The sequence below is a fragment of the Lipophrys pholis genome (assembly GCF_963383615.2).
Source record: "Lipophrys pholis genome assembly, chromosome: 21".
In the NCBI taxonomy this organism is placed as follows: domain Eukaryota; kingdom Metazoa; phylum Chordata; class Actinopteri; order Blenniiformes; family Blenniidae; genus Lipophrys; species Lipophrys pholis.
In genome coordinates this window covers 12,138,926-12,156,394 of record NC_137649.1, presented here as the reverse complement: position 1 = coordinate 12,156,394, position 17,469 = coordinate 12,138,926, and the positions used below count along the sequence as shown (strand labels likewise).

At 43.8% G+C, this 17,469-nt stretch overlaps 1 protein-coding gene across 1 annotated transcript; it reads right to left on the bottom strand.

The window, feature by feature from the left end:
• Positions 1-392: 392 nt before the first annotated feature.
• fntb (farnesyltransferase, CAAX box, subunit beta) lies at positions 393-16,110 on the bottom strand. Its single transcript, XM_080490458.1, is given in 13 exon segments — positions 393-845; positions 2,448-2,562; positions 2,690-2,801; positions 3,264-3,396; positions 4,941-5,070; positions 5,166-5,252; positions 6,670-6,753; positions 7,262-7,380; positions 7,382-7,409; positions 10,694-10,785; positions 11,610-11,682; positions 14,317-14,381; positions 15,918-16,110. Coding segments are annotated over 13 exon segments (1,272 nt in total). The 5' UTR covers positions 16,011-16,110; the 3' UTR covers positions 393-704.
• Between the last annotated feature and the right edge of the window lie 1,359 nt (positions 16,111-17,469).

Here is a 17,469-nt window from a genome sequence, read left to right as displayed (position 1 = left end):
GGGGGAGTCCAGGTGAAAGTAAACTATTTACTTAATGCAAATCACTCTTTAAACAAAGGATGCAGCATCTTTGAATGCGGCAGGACGACACATACACTCCCCAGAACAGCAGCTTTGGGCACTGTGGCCTCGTCCCTCAGTCCAAACACTTGATGAGGTGAAGTGGAGATTTGTATTCAGTAATCAGAAGACAGATGGACTCTGGCCCATCATTTACCCAACTGCTACAGGTGCGTCTCATAAAATACAGGGGGAAAGTATATTTTCCACTTTATCCAGCTATATAATTTATTCAATAATACGAGACATGGATTCGCTGTGTGACTGCAGTTTCCTGAGGAATCTCTCCAGATCATTCAAGAATGTGTGAAATAAATCATCCATCCCCAGAGTGAGAATTGCTGTATAAAGTTTTATTAACTTGCGTCATAATGAAACTATAAAGTTCCATTCTTATTGTAGAGACTGAAAACGACAGGCGATACAAGCAAAAACAAAAAAAAAGAATCAGCTGATGTGAAGCTGCCCACACACTGAACTGCTGAGCTCGAATGCTCCTAAACTCCGCCCCCCCCCCCCGCCCCAATCTCTCTGCCGCCTCCTGGGCTCGTCCACCTCAGACCTGACTGGCTTTCTGGTTCGGGTTCGGGTCCGGTTCCCAGAGTTGGCCAATTCGCACACACTGACATCTCCGCCGAGGCCGACTAGGACTGAGGGTTCACGGCTGCTGGGGGCGGGGGCGGGTCCGACCCCCGCTCGTCTGCGGGGACGGGCAGCTGGTGGAAGTGCTGCAGAGCCTGAGCCACCTTCTCTGGGCAGATGTTGTAAACTGGATGAGTTGGAGCCTGAAAGAGAGAAGGGGAATCAGTTGTGCTTCATTATTTTTGGTTGAGACGCTCCTCTGTTGTTCTTCCTCATATTCATTTAATGAGCGGCAGTGACCCAGTTTCTCCTCGGCTGTGGGTGTAATCATACTTTCACTATTACTCTATGAGCTGCTGCTACCGTCCATTGTTTTCCAAGAAGTCTCACTGTGGAGGAGTTGGCGCTGCTGCAAGTGACTGATATTTCAAGACTTATGAAGAAAGGCGTGTTGGTCGATTTACTTCCTCGTTGACTTCCAGCGAACTGATGTGACTGAACCACAAACAGCAGCTGTGTTCACAATATTAGGACAAGAGACACCGCGGGGAAACCACTCCAACGACTTTCAGTCGTCATATTTAGCAAAAAATCCACGATTCTTAAAAGCAGTAATTAGCAGAGGGCTGCACGTAGATTCCTTTGCCTTCAGACGTCCCGTCACCGTTTCCATATATTCTTCTACTTCGATTGTTCCGAAGTGCTTTGTGACAAACCGTAACGTGGTTTGATAAGCTGGTCGCGCCCGGCGGGCTGCAGGCCGGCTGGGAGCGGCGCCGCCCCTCAGCCGCTGCAGTTACCAGAAACACGACAGGAAATAAAACCAAAAAGTGCCAGTCAACAAGAGCAACTTCCTGTATTCTGCATCTGTACGGCCTTTTCTTTTTGAGATTTTGCTTGAATGAAAGCTAAACAAAAGCTTCACTGCACTGAAAGAAACCAAATAGACAGTTCAGATGAATAGTGTTATACTGCTTCTTAGATTTAAAGTCAAACCACACATGGTTAAAAAGAGAGAAGCTGCTGGATTAACTATAAGAGACATCAAGTATTATGTCATCATAACTGATCCTGGCCTTTAAGAAACACAAGGAAAGTGTCTGCACTATTTTATAAGCCTGTACTTTAAGACGGCATTAAAAATGTCTATTTACATATCGTATAATAATAATAAATAATGTTTTATTCATGTTAAACATTTGGAGAAAAATTGTAATAAATGTTCTGAATGAGGAAAAAAAAGCTGCTTTCAGCAAACGGTAATTTTTCTAAAAATAGAATTGAAAATATACATAAATTTAAAAATCTGAATGTTTCCTTGGACTTTTTTTTTTTTTTTTTTCAATTTATGGTTCTTAATTTTTTGAAATCCTACTTTATCCTCAAAGAACCAACTGGAAGAGTTCAACCAGCACTCATCGCCATGGTAACCAAGACAATGCAGGAGGAAGCTTGTTCTGATAGAAACCATCCCAACAGCGGCAGTAAACCCAGCTTGTGAGGCCGTGTGTGGTCGCCACGCCGGCGATGCAGGCAGCCGGCCGTCCCGCTGCCATAGAAACAACAAGCACAGGCTCTTCTCACCGCACCGCTTCATTTCAGCTCCTCGCAGCCATGCGAGGGAGAAGCGTCGCATTCATTTCTGCACCTCTTGTTTACGTTCCTCTAATAAAACGTGGATGAGATCCGACCAGAAGCAAAACAAGTTTACAGGCCCAAGAACTCGCTTCAGAATAAAGGTTGTATTCTGGATTAATTAGCAGCGTTTTGAACAGTTTAAATAGTCCGCCCTCTCTCCTCCTCACCAGTCTGTTCTCCTCCCTGCTGAGGACCCGCTCGTGATGGAGGTCCATGTTCCAGAAGTGCTGCGCGATGGAGAGTCCGCTCAGGCAGTAACACGTGTGGTAGAAGTCTCTCGATCTGGACACGGAAACACAGCGGGAGCGCCAGTGAGACCATGTGAAACCTGTTTGACTGTACAGTGTGTGTGTGTGTGTGTGTGTGTGTGTGTGTGTGTGTGTGTGTGAGCAGATGGCGAGGTACTGACTTGCCAGGTTTATCCAGAAGCCCCCCGGCGGGGTTCTGACAGCACAGGAGGATGTACTCCTGCAGGGCCTGCTGCTCAAACATCCAGCGCTGCCGACTCAGCTCCGTCTCTCCTGCGACCACAAGAGGCAACAGCTCGATCACTTTCACCCAGAAATGGGACGACGTCAAACTGTTCATCGAAATTTAGAAAATTGATTTAACAAGATGTTAAAAATAACTACAAATTTAAAATTGGAAGTGACCTTTTTTATTTGACATTTTAACAAAAAGTAAATTTTTAAATATAATTGAATGTTGTTTACTATCATTGCTCTCATTTGCTCTCTATGGTATTTTGAGTGATTTGAGGATATTCTTATTGTTTGGGACTCGTCTCTTAATGCTTTTTAAAAAAGTAATCCCTATATAGCTTGTAAATTCATTTGATTTTATATTGCTCATCTTACATTACAAAAATCCGTGCGAAATTTTTTTTTTCAGAGCAGAAACATAAAATATTTTCCGTTTTTTGTTGCTATTTTGATGAATGAGGGGTGGTTTGGTTTGAGAACAGGAGGTAAATTAAACGGTACCGTCTTTGAATAAGGCTCTGTGGAGGAGCGGCAAGAGTCCAGCTTGCCAGAAAGAGTAGCAGCCGTCCACCAGCTTGTTACAGCGGCCCTGGAAACCCCCCTCGAACCGCATCTGTCTGCTGACCACCCACCGCTGGAGAACCAGGAAGAACGACCAAGCAAAACATCATTAACAGTTCACATCCTGGTGAGGACAGGACATAATTTCTTTTAGGAAGATCAAGCTTCGTCATGAAGTGACAGAACGTCAACAAAGTCCTGCAATACAACATTTCTCTCTAACCGAGAAAGCAAACAACCCTGAACCGATCAGCACGTAATAATAGTCGGGACATTTTCATTTTCCTACTCCAATCTGTTATTTTTAAGTTTTAAACGCATCATGAGGCAGATTTCCTAAACCTTTTAATCTCTTAAATTCGAGGCCTTCACTGCGGTGTGCTCGCTATAGAAATTTCCAAGGAGAAAAGAGAGAAGAGATTCTTAATGGTCCTTGATGAGAATACAAACTCTTAATACGTTTGTTGGATGATTAAACTAAACAAGGCCACCTGAACTCCACAGTTTCCCTCCACGTGAATCTTTTCTGAGCGCTGACGATGAATTTGTTCTCTGAATAAAAGAAAATATGTTTAAATATCAAGAACAATGTCGATGAAATGTTCTTAAGTTCAGCAGAGCTACGTTCTGCATGTTCCACCTGAGCCCGGAGAGGTTTTGTGTTTGCGACGACGAGTTGTGCTGCGACTAAATGTTCCTGATCGGGTGTCGTCTTACAGCCTTTACTCTCCAGCGCGTCGCCGCCGCACGCCTGAGTGTCACCGGGGGACAGGCGGCGACACGGGACACCACAGAGGTGCACTCGGCCGACCCGACGCCTTTTGGCTGAGGAATCAAAAGTCTCCGCAGACAAACGAGGGGCGGGTGGGGAACAAGACACGCGAAGGTTGCAGGATTCGAATGGGAGCTGCAGCTTCAGCGCCGGCTCGGACAGAAAAAAGAAAGGAGCTGCAGGCTGGCCCGCCGGCGGCAGACTTAACTGTGACCTTAAGCGTCGTGTCAGCAAGCATCTGCCCGGCTGCACGATCCCCGAATACCACGCCACAGGCAGAGCGGCTCCACCACCGCTGCTGCTGCTGTGATCTTTTACTGCCCCAGAGGCAGGAAGCTCCCCCAGCGGGGTCCAGCACGGCATCCAAACAGGTCACTTCACAATCCACTGGAGGACATTTGATGTGAAAGTACTCGCAGCTCCAAATAGTTTGGATTTAAAAAAAAGAAAAAGGTTTTAAAGGCTCGTGCAGAATCTGTGATTTGATCTCAAGTTTCTTAGCTGCGACACCACGTGAGGTGGACAGGAAGTTGGTGAATCAATGCTGTTCTGCTCACCGCTGGCGACGCTCACAGAGACCACAGCCGCTTATGGGGAATTAAAACTCAGTGAAGGACACAATGGAGCGCGTGGACGAGCTCCAGCATTTTGAACTGCTTGGGAATCTAGACACTATCGTTCCGTCTCACTCTGATGCGTTGGATGCATTTTCTGCTCCCATGTTGGTAACCGTCAGTGGCGGTTGTTTATTATTGTTTACTTATTTCATTGTGGCGCTGGACAGACCGCCGACACAACCGGGCAAACGTCACACACGTTGTCAAAGAAATACTCCGTTTTCCCACCAGCAAGGCTTTGAGATCCAGCATGTGTTCTTTGCCCAGGATGACGAGCGCGGCGGTGCCACAGAAGGTGTAGCCGCCATGAGCCTCCAGCCCCGGGACCCCGCTGAGTCCTCCCTCCCAGTTCTGACACCTGAACAGAGCAGAATGAGTCACTGAAGAAACCCCCCCCCTCCCCTCCCCTCCCCCTCCCCTCCCCCACCCCGGACACTTCTCCTCTCTTCATACCTGAGGATCCAGCTGATGGTGTCTTCAAACAGTTTGGGTGTGACGATGTTGGTGAGCGATGCTACCGAGGCTGCGCAGTACGCACTCCTACAACCCAGAGGAACACAGGCTGAAACAAACATGTGGGCGAGCAGGAAGTTTTGCGCTCACTCAACTTTTATCATCTTCCTCCAAAGGTCTTGTATTTTTAGTCTGCGGGCAGAGGAAGAAACAGGAAAAAAAAAAAAAAGAACATCCACACTTTCTGTGCTGTCAAGAGACTGACGCTGCCAGAATGAACCGCTTATCGGGAGTTAAGTAGTCACACGGATTAATCTGCTGAAGACTCGCAGTGTTGTGTTTTCTTATGATTCAAGAACGTTTCTATCGTCCAGAAGTATGGAAACATCCAACAGATTTTGTTAAAGCACACATGTAGAGAGAGAGGTAGAGAGAAAGTAACACAGATGTGGATCGGTGCGACACACTTCCTGTACACTGGAGTTAAGTGAAATAGTAACAATGAAACTTTGGCCGAAGCTGAAGTAATTTCAAGTGTTACAGAGCGACTTCACGACACTTCATTACAAACACGACTACATTCAGAGAACGGTTCAAAGGAAATAACAGCGTCCACGTTATCCACATAATTGGCAGGTACCACCACTCTACTTTTATTAAAACTGATCATAATCTTGTGTAACCCCTGAAGCAATGGCAGCCTTTTTTAGAGAATTAGGCCATTTAAAGTTTTCGTTTCAATGTTTACTACAAAACAAAGTAGAAAATAATTGACTTTTGTCCCCCCCCCATAATAGGATTTATTGAAGTAATATCAAATATGAAGCATCACCCCACTCAAACTGAAATCGAATAATGACTTCAAATGGAATAAGTTAAATAAAACAAAGCCACCTGCACACGGTTTGTTACGAGCTGACGTTTTGGGTTTTCACGCCGCAGAAACTGAGAAGCGAATCCGTCTGAGGTGAGGGAGAAAACAAAAAATACTGTTTTAATAATGCATAATGACGGCCCGCCGCTAATTGGCTGGCAGCAGATAACAGGCTCCTCTGAGAGTGACAAAAATGAGTTTGACTTCAGAGGCTTTCTGTGGAAACACGAGGCGATACCTCAAAGGCAGCTTATTAAGAAGAGCCCACCGCTCCGCGGCGCAGACTCAAACAGAGAGAGAAGCAAACACGGACAAATCCACTCTTATGCAAGAGAGATGTGGGGATTTCTTCTGCTCATTTATCAAAACCAAAGGGGAAGAGAAAAAAAACCCACAAAGAAAATAAACAAAGACTCATAAAGGGATTAAAAAGTTCAGATGTAATGTCCAAAGCGGCTTTAGAAAAAAACCCCAAAAAAAGCATAAACAGCGCAGATAATGAAGTTGCTCTTGAGCTTCGGAGCGGGGTGGTTTCCCTGCGTGGCACTAACGAAAAGTAAAGGTGAAGAAGTGAGGAGGAGGAGGAGGAGGAGGAAGAGGAAGAGGAAGTTTTCTCCTCTGAGCTCTCACCTGACGTCAACCTCGCCTCCAACGTGCATCACAAAGGAGCCATCAGGCTGCTTCACTGACCACAGGAAGTCTAACAGCTTCTCCCTGCAGAGGAGCGAGGGAGGGAGAGAGAGAGGGGAGAGAGAGAGAACTTAATACAGCATCGACACAAAATCGACACCTGCTGCTCAAATCTGCAGCAGGAGCTTCTTCTTGTTAGTCACACACAGAAAAGCAGCCAGATCTTTTCTTTGCTCTCATTATTAGTTGCTGGCACGTTAAAATGCCGCTGCTGCGTTTCCTCACACAACTCAGGCCGCCACGGTTATTAAAGTGCAGCTCTCTGCAGGGACGATCGGATCTATTGAGCTGTTGAATTGTGAAGCGTTATTAACAGAGCGACGGCTGATGAGCAGCTTGAAACAGAGGGGACGGGGAACGCAGTACTTCAGGTGATCAAACTATAGGATTCGCCTCCGTCTGAGTACTTCAACAACAATGTGAGACACGGAGTGAGAGTTGAGGTGGCCTGATATTAAAGATTAAAATACAATAATACAACTGCTGGTGAACGCTCGGCGCTGTGGGGAGATGAGTTGGAGAGTGACTGTACCTGTCGATAACGTTATACGCTTCCTCCGTGCCGATGATGCAGAGGGCATTGACGGCAGCGTAGGTGGGTGCGAGGTGGGCGTGTTGCCCCGGCCCCCCGGCGAAACCCCCTGTGGGGGCTTTGACAGTGCAACAGAAACTGGCAGACACTAGAGAGAGAGAGAGAGAGAGAGAGAGAGAGAGAGAGAGAGAGAGAGAGAGAGAGAGAGAGAGAGAGAGAGAGAGAGAGAGAGAGAGAGAGAGAGAGAGAGAGAGAGAGGAGAGAGAGAGAGAGAGAGAGAGAGAGAGAGAGAGAGAGAGAGAGAGAGAGAGAGAGAGAGAGAGAGAGAGAGAGAGAGAGAGAGGTAGAGGTTATACATGTCATTTAAATCGCACTGACAGTCGGACGGCAAAACATTATTCCAGCATAATTAACGACTTGACGTTAAGATTTAAAAGCAGGGCGACAACAGCGCTGCAGTGGAGGTCCCGACTCACGCGGCTCAGCTCTTCGCTGTTTAGGCGACTTGGAGCTGTGGGAAAAAAAAGTGTTTGTCTGAGAAAGGCTTCTGTGATGAGCGTCACTTTGTCAACGGGTCAGCTGGTGCCGGGAGGATGGTCTGGACTGTTACGAACATGTGAGGGAGACCAAACCTCCCCCAAAAAACTCCCCGCATCGGGATAACGGCAATCCTTCCAACGTCGGTGCGTTCATGAGAAACTGGGATGAAGGAACGACCTCACGCCATATAAACGCCTCGTGGTTGTTTGTGTGCCACGCACTGAGGCGTATATCCAAACATGTAGAAGCCATGCGTACCAGCATGAACTTTACAAGCGTCATTTTCGTGTTTTGTGGGCCGACAGTGGTGCAGATGTTTCTCACTATCAGACATTTGGAACACTCCCAGCTGGGGACCGGCACCCTCCTGATGGGCATCTTCTCAGTTCCAACTAAAGCTCCATGAAAACTCATAAGAACTGAATTATCATGGATTACTGCTTGTGTTTTCTACGCCACAGCTGTGGGACGAAACTGAATATCAGGATGAAAGACGGGACGGAATTGGACAAGCCTGCCTTCATGGAACGACCCCGCTGGGAACTGGGAGAGTTACCAGGTGGGAATGTCCAATTTCCCAGTTTACAATGTTTACTTGACAAAAACTAACAAGGCGCTATTTATTTTCACTATATTTATGCTCAATTATTATACAGCCACTTCTTAGTTTCCGCTTCCAACACATCTAATATTTGTTAAAACCACTGCTATAAAAACTTATATTAGATGGCAACTCATTGTTGTAATGTAAGTCTGTGAGTGAAAGAAGAATTCTGTGTTTTATTGTAGATCTGTTGAGTAACACAATCAGGAAGTGGGACATTCCCCACTCACCAGTTACTCACCAAAACAACTACATGCTTCATGTGATCTGTTTATTAATAAGTTTAGTTTGACAATTTTGTACCATTAGAGGTCAATTGTAATGCCAAGTGACCTTCTTGATTAGAATCTAAAAACACAATATATTGTTATAAGTGTTGGTTTTGAATAAGATTATTGTGTGAATGTGTCCAATTGCTCTTTAAACTCTAAAGACTTTTAGAATGCTTTGAAAGAAACATCAAAAAAAGAAAAAAGAAAAGCAAAATAAACTGCTTTTTTTAAGCTCTTAGAGCTTCAGTCATTAATAAATCTGAGCACATCCAAACATTTCTAAACATATAAACAAATCATTACCAAAACCAGAAGAGACTTTACAGCTCCCTGGCACCCTCTCTTGGCCAGCCGCCACTGGTGACTCCATCATTTTGTTATTGCCTGTAGTAATCTATCATGAATAATGCAATAATTCAGTCCTTAAAGAGCTTGTGACACTATAGTCCATGTTGATTTAATTACTTTCGCTGTCAAAAACAACAGTGAAAGGAAACTCCTGTGACGTCACAGCAAGACGGAGGAGGTGGAGAATCCCGACTTCATTTCACTCGTTTTTCGTGGGTTTTTATTTACTAGCGAATGACGGCAGTACGACTAAAAAGGTGTGTCATTTAGATTTATGACAAAAGATTTTCAACTTTTCCTCCCTTCAGGGATGATTTTAATTTGATAATGTTAAAATGATATTTTGCTTGGACACTAATATCAGTTTAAATGTTTTTAATTTAAATAAAAACTTTATATTTGGTAGATGAAGTAATTTCCGCAATATTATTTCATGCTGTGTTTCAAGTGGTCAAGTGAAAAACCTTAATGGCAGAAACTTTATTTTACTCAGTAATTTAATGTAAAGTCTCAAGTGATTATTTTCTATTACAGTCAAATATGAAAAGTACATTTTCAAACCGTAAAATCAACAGTAGCATTTGTTCATTTATCATTTTGTTTACCGTAAATTAAGAAAAAAAAGAAAAATAAAAGCATGTTGTAATGTGGTTTATAAACGCAGTGCAGTAAAATAAAGTCAACATCGGCTAAAAATCGAATAATAATGACGAGCCCCACCTAAGAAATGTATCACCAGGCGCCAACGCCAAGCAGCCAACGGTGCATACTTGATGGGCCGCAGAATCTGAAGGCTGCATTGAAACAAATCCTGTGTGTGATCGTTTGTGTGCGAGAACGGAGGCGTCCCATTGGCTCTGGGCAGTGGCAGCCGGTGTGCAGTTGTAATGAGAGTGTGGGATGGCGGTCTGGCATGGCCGCCGGCCACGTGGTTCGCCGACTGCTACTTGTGAGCCACGGTAACTTAATCGAGTGACATTTGTGTGGCAACAACTGCAAAATTGTCTCACGGTTTCCTGAGTCAAACACCTGCATATTTACATCGACATCCGCTGGAGGCACGAGGGACAGCTTGATAATAGCTGGCTTTAACATTTCAGCCGTAGAAATGCACGGAACGTAAGGAGATGTGTGATTGGTAATAGTGCCACATTTGGAGGGAACATGAATTTGTACAAGTAGATAATATTAAGAATAATTATGTATAAGTAGATTATAAAAACCCCACCAAAGACCAAACACCATATTTGTTCTGCCATGTTTACAAACGTTGTTATTGTACTTTCAGATATCTCTACTTTACTTGTATATTTTCTCACAACTTCGTACCGTGTCTGCTGCTTTATGCTTTAGGTTTTCTCCAGGGACTCCAATTCCAATCTCTCACAGTCCCCCCCCCCCCCCCCCCAAAAAAACATGCAATGAATGTGTACATATTACCCATATTATCTGCGTCGAGCACACTGAACAGCAACAAGTCCTGTCCATCTTGTATTTGCTCTGAAGTCATCAGAAGAATTACGCAACGGCAATGAATAATCAAAAAGTCCCTGGCAGGACTCAGACCGGACGTGGCTCCAGCCTGGCTCTGTCGAGTGTGTGGTGAGTAGTGTGTGTGTGTGTGTGTGTGTGTGTGTGTGTCTGTGTGTGTGTGTGTGTGTGTCTCACTCTGAGGCGACGGCAGCAGGAATGGGCTCCTCTAGTAGCTCCAGACTGTGAAGGATCCAGAAGCAAAGCCACGGTCTGCTCGCATCCAGACACTGCAGACACACACACACACACACACACACACACACACACACACACACACACACACACACACACACACACACACACACACACACACACACACACACACACACACACACACACACACACACACACACACACACACACACACACACACACACACACACACACACACACACACACACACACACACACACACACACACACACACTCAGACGATCAAACGGGCAGCAGATGACCAATTACAGCAATAAAAGCCACGGAGCGACCAGTCGGAGACAAAACTGTCTGCCAAACAGAAATAAGGCAGAAACAGTCTACTGAGTTACACATTCATGATGAGATTTAGCATTTATGATGGTATGTGATGCTGCCCCGTGCTGCTTCTATCAGTTTTTTTCCCACTGATTCTTGCAAGTCGGCTGAAAAAAACGTAGTGCTCACTCTGCCTGTGGATCATCACAAAAACACACACATATGGGACCTACGAGACAACAAGGACATTTCTTGTGTTATTTTTCTATCTAAAGCCGAAAGAGCCCATCAGGGACACCGCAACATAAGTAATTGTGTGTGTGTGTGTGTGTTTGTAAGAGAGCGTGAGAGAAGTGTTTTAACGGTCAGTCATTATAAGTATACTAAAGACGTTTGTCCCCCAGGGTGGACTGAACAGGGGCAGCAGAGCAAATCTCCTTCTTTACGTATGAAAATAATTAAAATAATTACAGAATAATAACATTAAAAGAGATGAAAATCTTGTTTTGGGAATAGATGGTAAACGTGCAATTAACTTCAATGCTGTGAAATGTTGAGTGGCGAGTAACTTCAGTTTTACCTCATAGGCGTCTGATAAGTGACGTAAGCCCTTCTTGAGATATTGGTAATGTTGTTCCCGTAACAGTGCTGGCCTGGAGTAGAAAAAGAAAGGTAGATTATTAACCGGGAGAAGCTTGAATGTAACAGGAAACGTTAACGGGGACATAAAACCAATTTCTAGACAGTGGATGCCGTGTGTTCAAGTTGTAACACGTAAACTTGGCTTCATATTTCACACAACGAGCCGCCAGCAACAGATTTGTTTTCCTCTCCATCACATTAAGATCATTTTTTAATGTCTCTGGTATTTCCAAGCCCCGGGAGCTTATTTGAATATTATAATACAGTCAATTAAGTTTTTCTTTTCGGATTTTTCATTTCCTGTGGAAACGCATCAAAACTGAAAGTTAAATATATACATGAAACATATTGTTTTGTGTTTTTCTTCTCAGGTTCATTTTAATCATTCAGGACAAAGACTGCCAATAAAAGGATTACTGTGGTACATAGCCGTTCTGCACAAGCTTGAACTTTAATAAAACAACACACCTATACAATGAGAAACAGTGTTTAGACGGTCAAGAGGGAAACAATAAAAACAAAGACTTAAAAAGGATAAATAAAAAGCAAGAATTTTTCTGAGCACGCATTGCATATTGTAACAAGAAGATGTACACGGTTGGCGGCACAGTGGAGGAGTGGTGAGCACAAGCGTTGGCCAAATGAAGCTTCATGAACCACTGTCTTCATTTTCTGAAGCCACTAGATGGCAGTGTATGTTCAACTAATGTTTGAATACACTCTTTAAACCAAGAGCCCCATCTGGTGGAATTCAGAAAAAAAAACTAAAAAACCTGGTTCATGAGGCTTCGTGAAGCTTCATTCGGCCATCACCAGTTAGCACTCTTGCTTCACAGTGACCGTCTTTGGATCGACTCCAGTGTCCAATAACAATCGGTTGGATGGTGGCTGCATCTTTTATACCGAATCCAAAAGTTCACATTAAGAAAACATCTTTTTTTTTTCTTGCTTATCCTTCATTTTCTTCAACTGACATACGTTTTACGTTATACGGATTTTTGCTCAATTCTGTCTTCTTTAACTAGCAAACGTGCTAAAGGTTTTTCACTATGGACTCAAACGTGTATTACTGTGTGTGACGTAATGACACACGGCGCCCCGGAGTGTATGTTGGCTCATATTCGAGACAAAATGGAAAAAACTAATCGGTACGAAGTCGATCGAGAAGCTTTTAATTTGTGCACAGAAGACACAACATCAAACCGTCGGCCTCAGTTACAAAGCTGCTCTCTTTATAGTCAGCGAGCATCTGTGCAGCACAAGGCCTTTCAAGTGCATCTGCAGCTTCTCTTACACACACACACACACACACACACACGTTTATGTGTCAGTGAGTCAAAGACAACAGACACTCCCCTCCCCATCCGCGGCGTCCGTTCACCCGCCCAGACCTATTCTCCGCATGCCCTGCACACGCACCGCTCACTCTACACGCTGTAATTTAAGCTGCACCTACACAGGGTTAGTCACTGATCGCCGCTCCAGGTTTGGACGCAGCGATTATGCAGCAGGCAGACAAATCAGGCGGGAGCACAGGAGCGGCGCTCTGCAGCTAAAAAAAATAAAAAAAGTCAAGTCTGCCCACGAAGCCTGTTAAAACGGCGAGAGCAGAGCCGGCTGCAGATGAGAGAGGGTGCAAAGTGAAACCTGTAATCTCAGCCTGTAATTGAGCAGAACTAATGCCAATTTTAAAAAGAAGAAGATGAAAGATATTTGTTGCTTTTATCTCAAACCGCTTCAATGGGATTTTGCGTCACATTTTTGTGGTTTGTGTTGAATAAACTTCAAAGTGACAAATTCTAACCTGGGAAGTTTCCGTATTCCTGGAGGTGAATTTCGGCAGGAGAAAAGAACGCGGGCTGATCGACACGCCGTCCCGTTTTGCCGCGGCGCCGTCTCGGCTAGCCGGTGTTTGTTGGCGAGAAACGGCCGCGGACAATGAGCAGCGCTCCGGGTGACGACTGTAGAGTCGTACGATCACATGATCATAACTCCAGCGGGTTCACCGTATCTCACCTGCGCATTAATGCGGGTTTGGAAAACACGTGCTCCGCTGGATATACAGAACTACGTCACGTTTTTCAGCCCTAGAGGACGCAGGCTCAGTCCATATCTGATTTCACATAATTACCACGATACTGTAAATGACTGTCACGTCTCACTGAATCGGCTTCGACAACTTGAAGCATCAGTTATTTCTGTTTTGCAAGACTTCAAGCGAACGGAGATAAATGAACTTTATTCCTACGAATTCCCTTCCTGATGTCGCCAACGTCCGCAAGCGTCATTTGTTTTTTAAAACTCCTTCGGGAGGATGCTTTGAAAAGAAATTAAAATCTGAATTTAAATGGATGACTGTCAAGAACCACAAAGACTTCTCGGAGCTTCAGGGACGATCGTGACCGGACACGGCGGTGCCACACAGATTCAATTCGTCTTCATTCTACATGCCAGAATGCTAAAAAAATAAATAAAATAATAATAATAATAACCAGTCGGCTCAGCTTGAAAACAGGAATGATATCGTCGGTAACGTGGTTGATCACACTGAATACAAAAAGGAGGCTCTGCTGACGAAGAGTAGACGATAACGACTCTGCACACTCACTGACGTTACGTAAGGAGCCGCTCACACCAATACTCACTGTGGTAAGCTGTGTATTTGCTTGTAAACATTGATGACTTCCTCGATGGTGTGTTCCACTTTTTTCTGTTCAGAGGGGAAAAAGAGGAGAGTGTGAACAGTGTTGGTGAAGGTCATCCTCGGCTGAAGGAAAAAAACAAAACAAACAAAAAACAACTCGTCAGCAAAATCTTAATAGCAGCTGAGAGCAGAGCAAAGATCGGGTTTGTTTACGGCTTCAAATCTCAAATCTCTGGTGTATAAAGTCACACAGTCTGCGCAGCGCGCTGCTCCGTGTGAGGCTGAAAGGATTCTCATCAACAGTATCTGTGTTTACTCAACATTATGCAACTATTAAATATGATTTGATCGTCTGCCAGGACTGTGTTTACAGGCATTTTATCCAGCCCAAATCAAAAGACGATTTTCAAATGTCAAATATTTGATTTTTGGTTCATTTTTTCCCCCATCAGATTTTAGAAAGAAATACTTGTTAAATGTCAATTTAGGAGATCAACAATATGATACGACTCTTACAGTTTCCCTTTCATCAAAAATATAAGGTATGCAAACATTTCCCACATTTTTAGACGATTATATGCGTTCATATTAAACAATTAATACATAGTTGTTCCATCTAGTTGCAGAGAGCAGAAAGGCTTTCCCGAAGAACTCAAAACAAAGTGCTCTGCAGTTAAAGGTTGATCGACAGGTTCATTAACCAAACTACTATCAATTTCAACGTGCCTTCTCTTAGGATCGTCTACAGGAAGATGGAAATATGAATGCAATGCTTTTTACAAAACAGTTGGCAAAAATGAAAATAAGTTCCACCTTGGTTACATGAATTTTTATTTGATTTTAAACTGGAATCACTGAGGAATGACTTGATTGCAGGTTTGCTTTAGACGGGGCCAAAATGTGTAAAAAAATTTTTTTAAATAAATAAAAAAAAAAGTAGCTTATATTCATTAAAACAAACAAGTTGAAATCAAAGATAAATATTTGGAATAAAATTGACAAAGCTAAAAAAAAATAAAAAATCTGAGGCTTTTGATCTGAATGTGCTCTGGATTAATTAAAAGCAGCAAAATGTAATTTTTCTCCCTGCAGTTTCACGATGACAGCAAAGGTGTCACTAATCTGAAAGTACTGTAGATTTAAGCCAGCATTAAAAGGCTTTGCCTTAACGGTCTAACACGCTTGTGCAGCATTAAGAGGTGTCAAAAAAAAAAAAACACACCAAAAAAAACAACAACCGGAAAATAAAAATCAAGTAACTTTGTACTGGTTTATTTATTCCACAATCAGAGATAAACTCTCGGCTGGATGAAAACAAAGCGTTATACCGGAGTCGTGTCCCCGAACAGCTGAGACTCAAACTTAATCTCATTACAGAGCAAAGCTAGCCGCCACCGGGCTAAAGTTTGTGCTCACTTAGAAACATCAACCAAACCGCCACCGAAACGCTCTCCGGCCGCTCTCTTCTTCCATCGTGACGGAATAAAACATAATGGGGGTGAAGTCAATCTTAATCGAGGGTTTGATCCGGAGAGAGAGGGAGGGGGGGGGGGAGCTAACGCTTTAGCCACATTAGCCTAACGAAGCTAATCTGCGGCTCACCTGCTCCACTGAAGTCACCGTCTCCACGCCGTCATCCACGAACATCTCCGCGGAGTGATCCTCCGAGAAGCAGCGCAGAGGCACGCCGTCCATGGCGGTGGCGAGTGGCGATGGGAGGTGATGTGAGCCCCGCAGGGATGCTGTGAGGAGCGGGTTTGTTTTGGTAGTTTGACTCACTTTTCTTGTTGGGGAGATGGAGAGAGGGAAGCTGCGCGCACGCCCGCTACGGCGTCTGCAGAGGGACAAGCTTCACTCCAATCTCAGTCGCGCGCTGTAGCGCGACAGTGTGCAGAGGTAGTTAATAAATAAATAAATAAATAGATAAATAAATATATTTTTTTCTATCTTACTTCTATGAATTATCTGATCAATTTGAGTTGTTTTTGTCATTGTAGCCGAAAGAGGTCATGCATGCAGTGTAAGCGCAGGTATCTTCGCACGGAATTTAAATTCAAGAGCTGAAACTACCGGAAGTGCTGCTATTGAACCTTCAAGATAAACACTTGAAAACAGGGAGGCAAAACGAGCTACCGAAGCATCAGATTTGGCCTACGGGATAACAATGCCAAGTGTAAAACAAAAGTATTTTTTTAATTCCATGGACATGCTGCCAGTCCATCAGGGCAATCATAGAGACATTCACACCTATGGGCAATTTAGATTTATTTTGTTTTAACTTATTGGTGACCCCCGATTATCATCACACCACCTACGGGAAGAAACCGAAGGTCCGAGAGGAAATCCACACACAGGGAGAACATGCAAACTAATCCGCTTGTCCAGTATTTGTACCCACGACCTTTTCACTGGGAGGTAATGGTCCTCATACTTGATTAATCCTCTTGGGGAGATTCTTTTTTTTTTGCATTGAAGTAATCCTATAAATAATTAACCTGAACTATAGGTTATTCTCCCTGTTCCAGCAGCTCCCCTCACGTAGACGGTACAGGAGATTAAAGGCCACTACAAATACACTGAGAAACAGCCTTTACCCCAGGGCCCTAATTGAACAGCTCAATACAACTGAAATGAAAGTTCAGTAAACGACTGTTGTACGTTGTTGGGGGGTATTTTTTTTTCTTTATATGTTTTATATGCTTGTTATATGCTTTATGCACTTTATTGTTCTCTTTTAAACCTTCTACCTCATTTTATATATTTATATTGTGGAACATGCACCATTTTTTATGCATTCTGTTGCTCTCTTTTAAATGTTCTTTCTCTTATTTATTTGTTTTTAACAATGACAATAAGACAATTCTATTCTATTCTATTCTATTCTATTCTATTCTATTCTATTCTACTGGGCTGCCATGGTGTGGCACCCAGTGAGCAGTTGGGGGTCAAGGGTCTTGCTCGGGGCCCCACAGTGGTGACCTGTCCACTGTGGGATTTGTGGACTTCCAATGTTAAATCTGCTTCTCTAAGTCACTGTTAGCCGAGTGATGAACTGGTTACCTGTCCATGGTGTCTACTGGGATCAGATCAGTATAGAAGATGGATCCATAAAAATAATCTACTTTGTTAGATTTCGTCGTCATTACTATTAAAA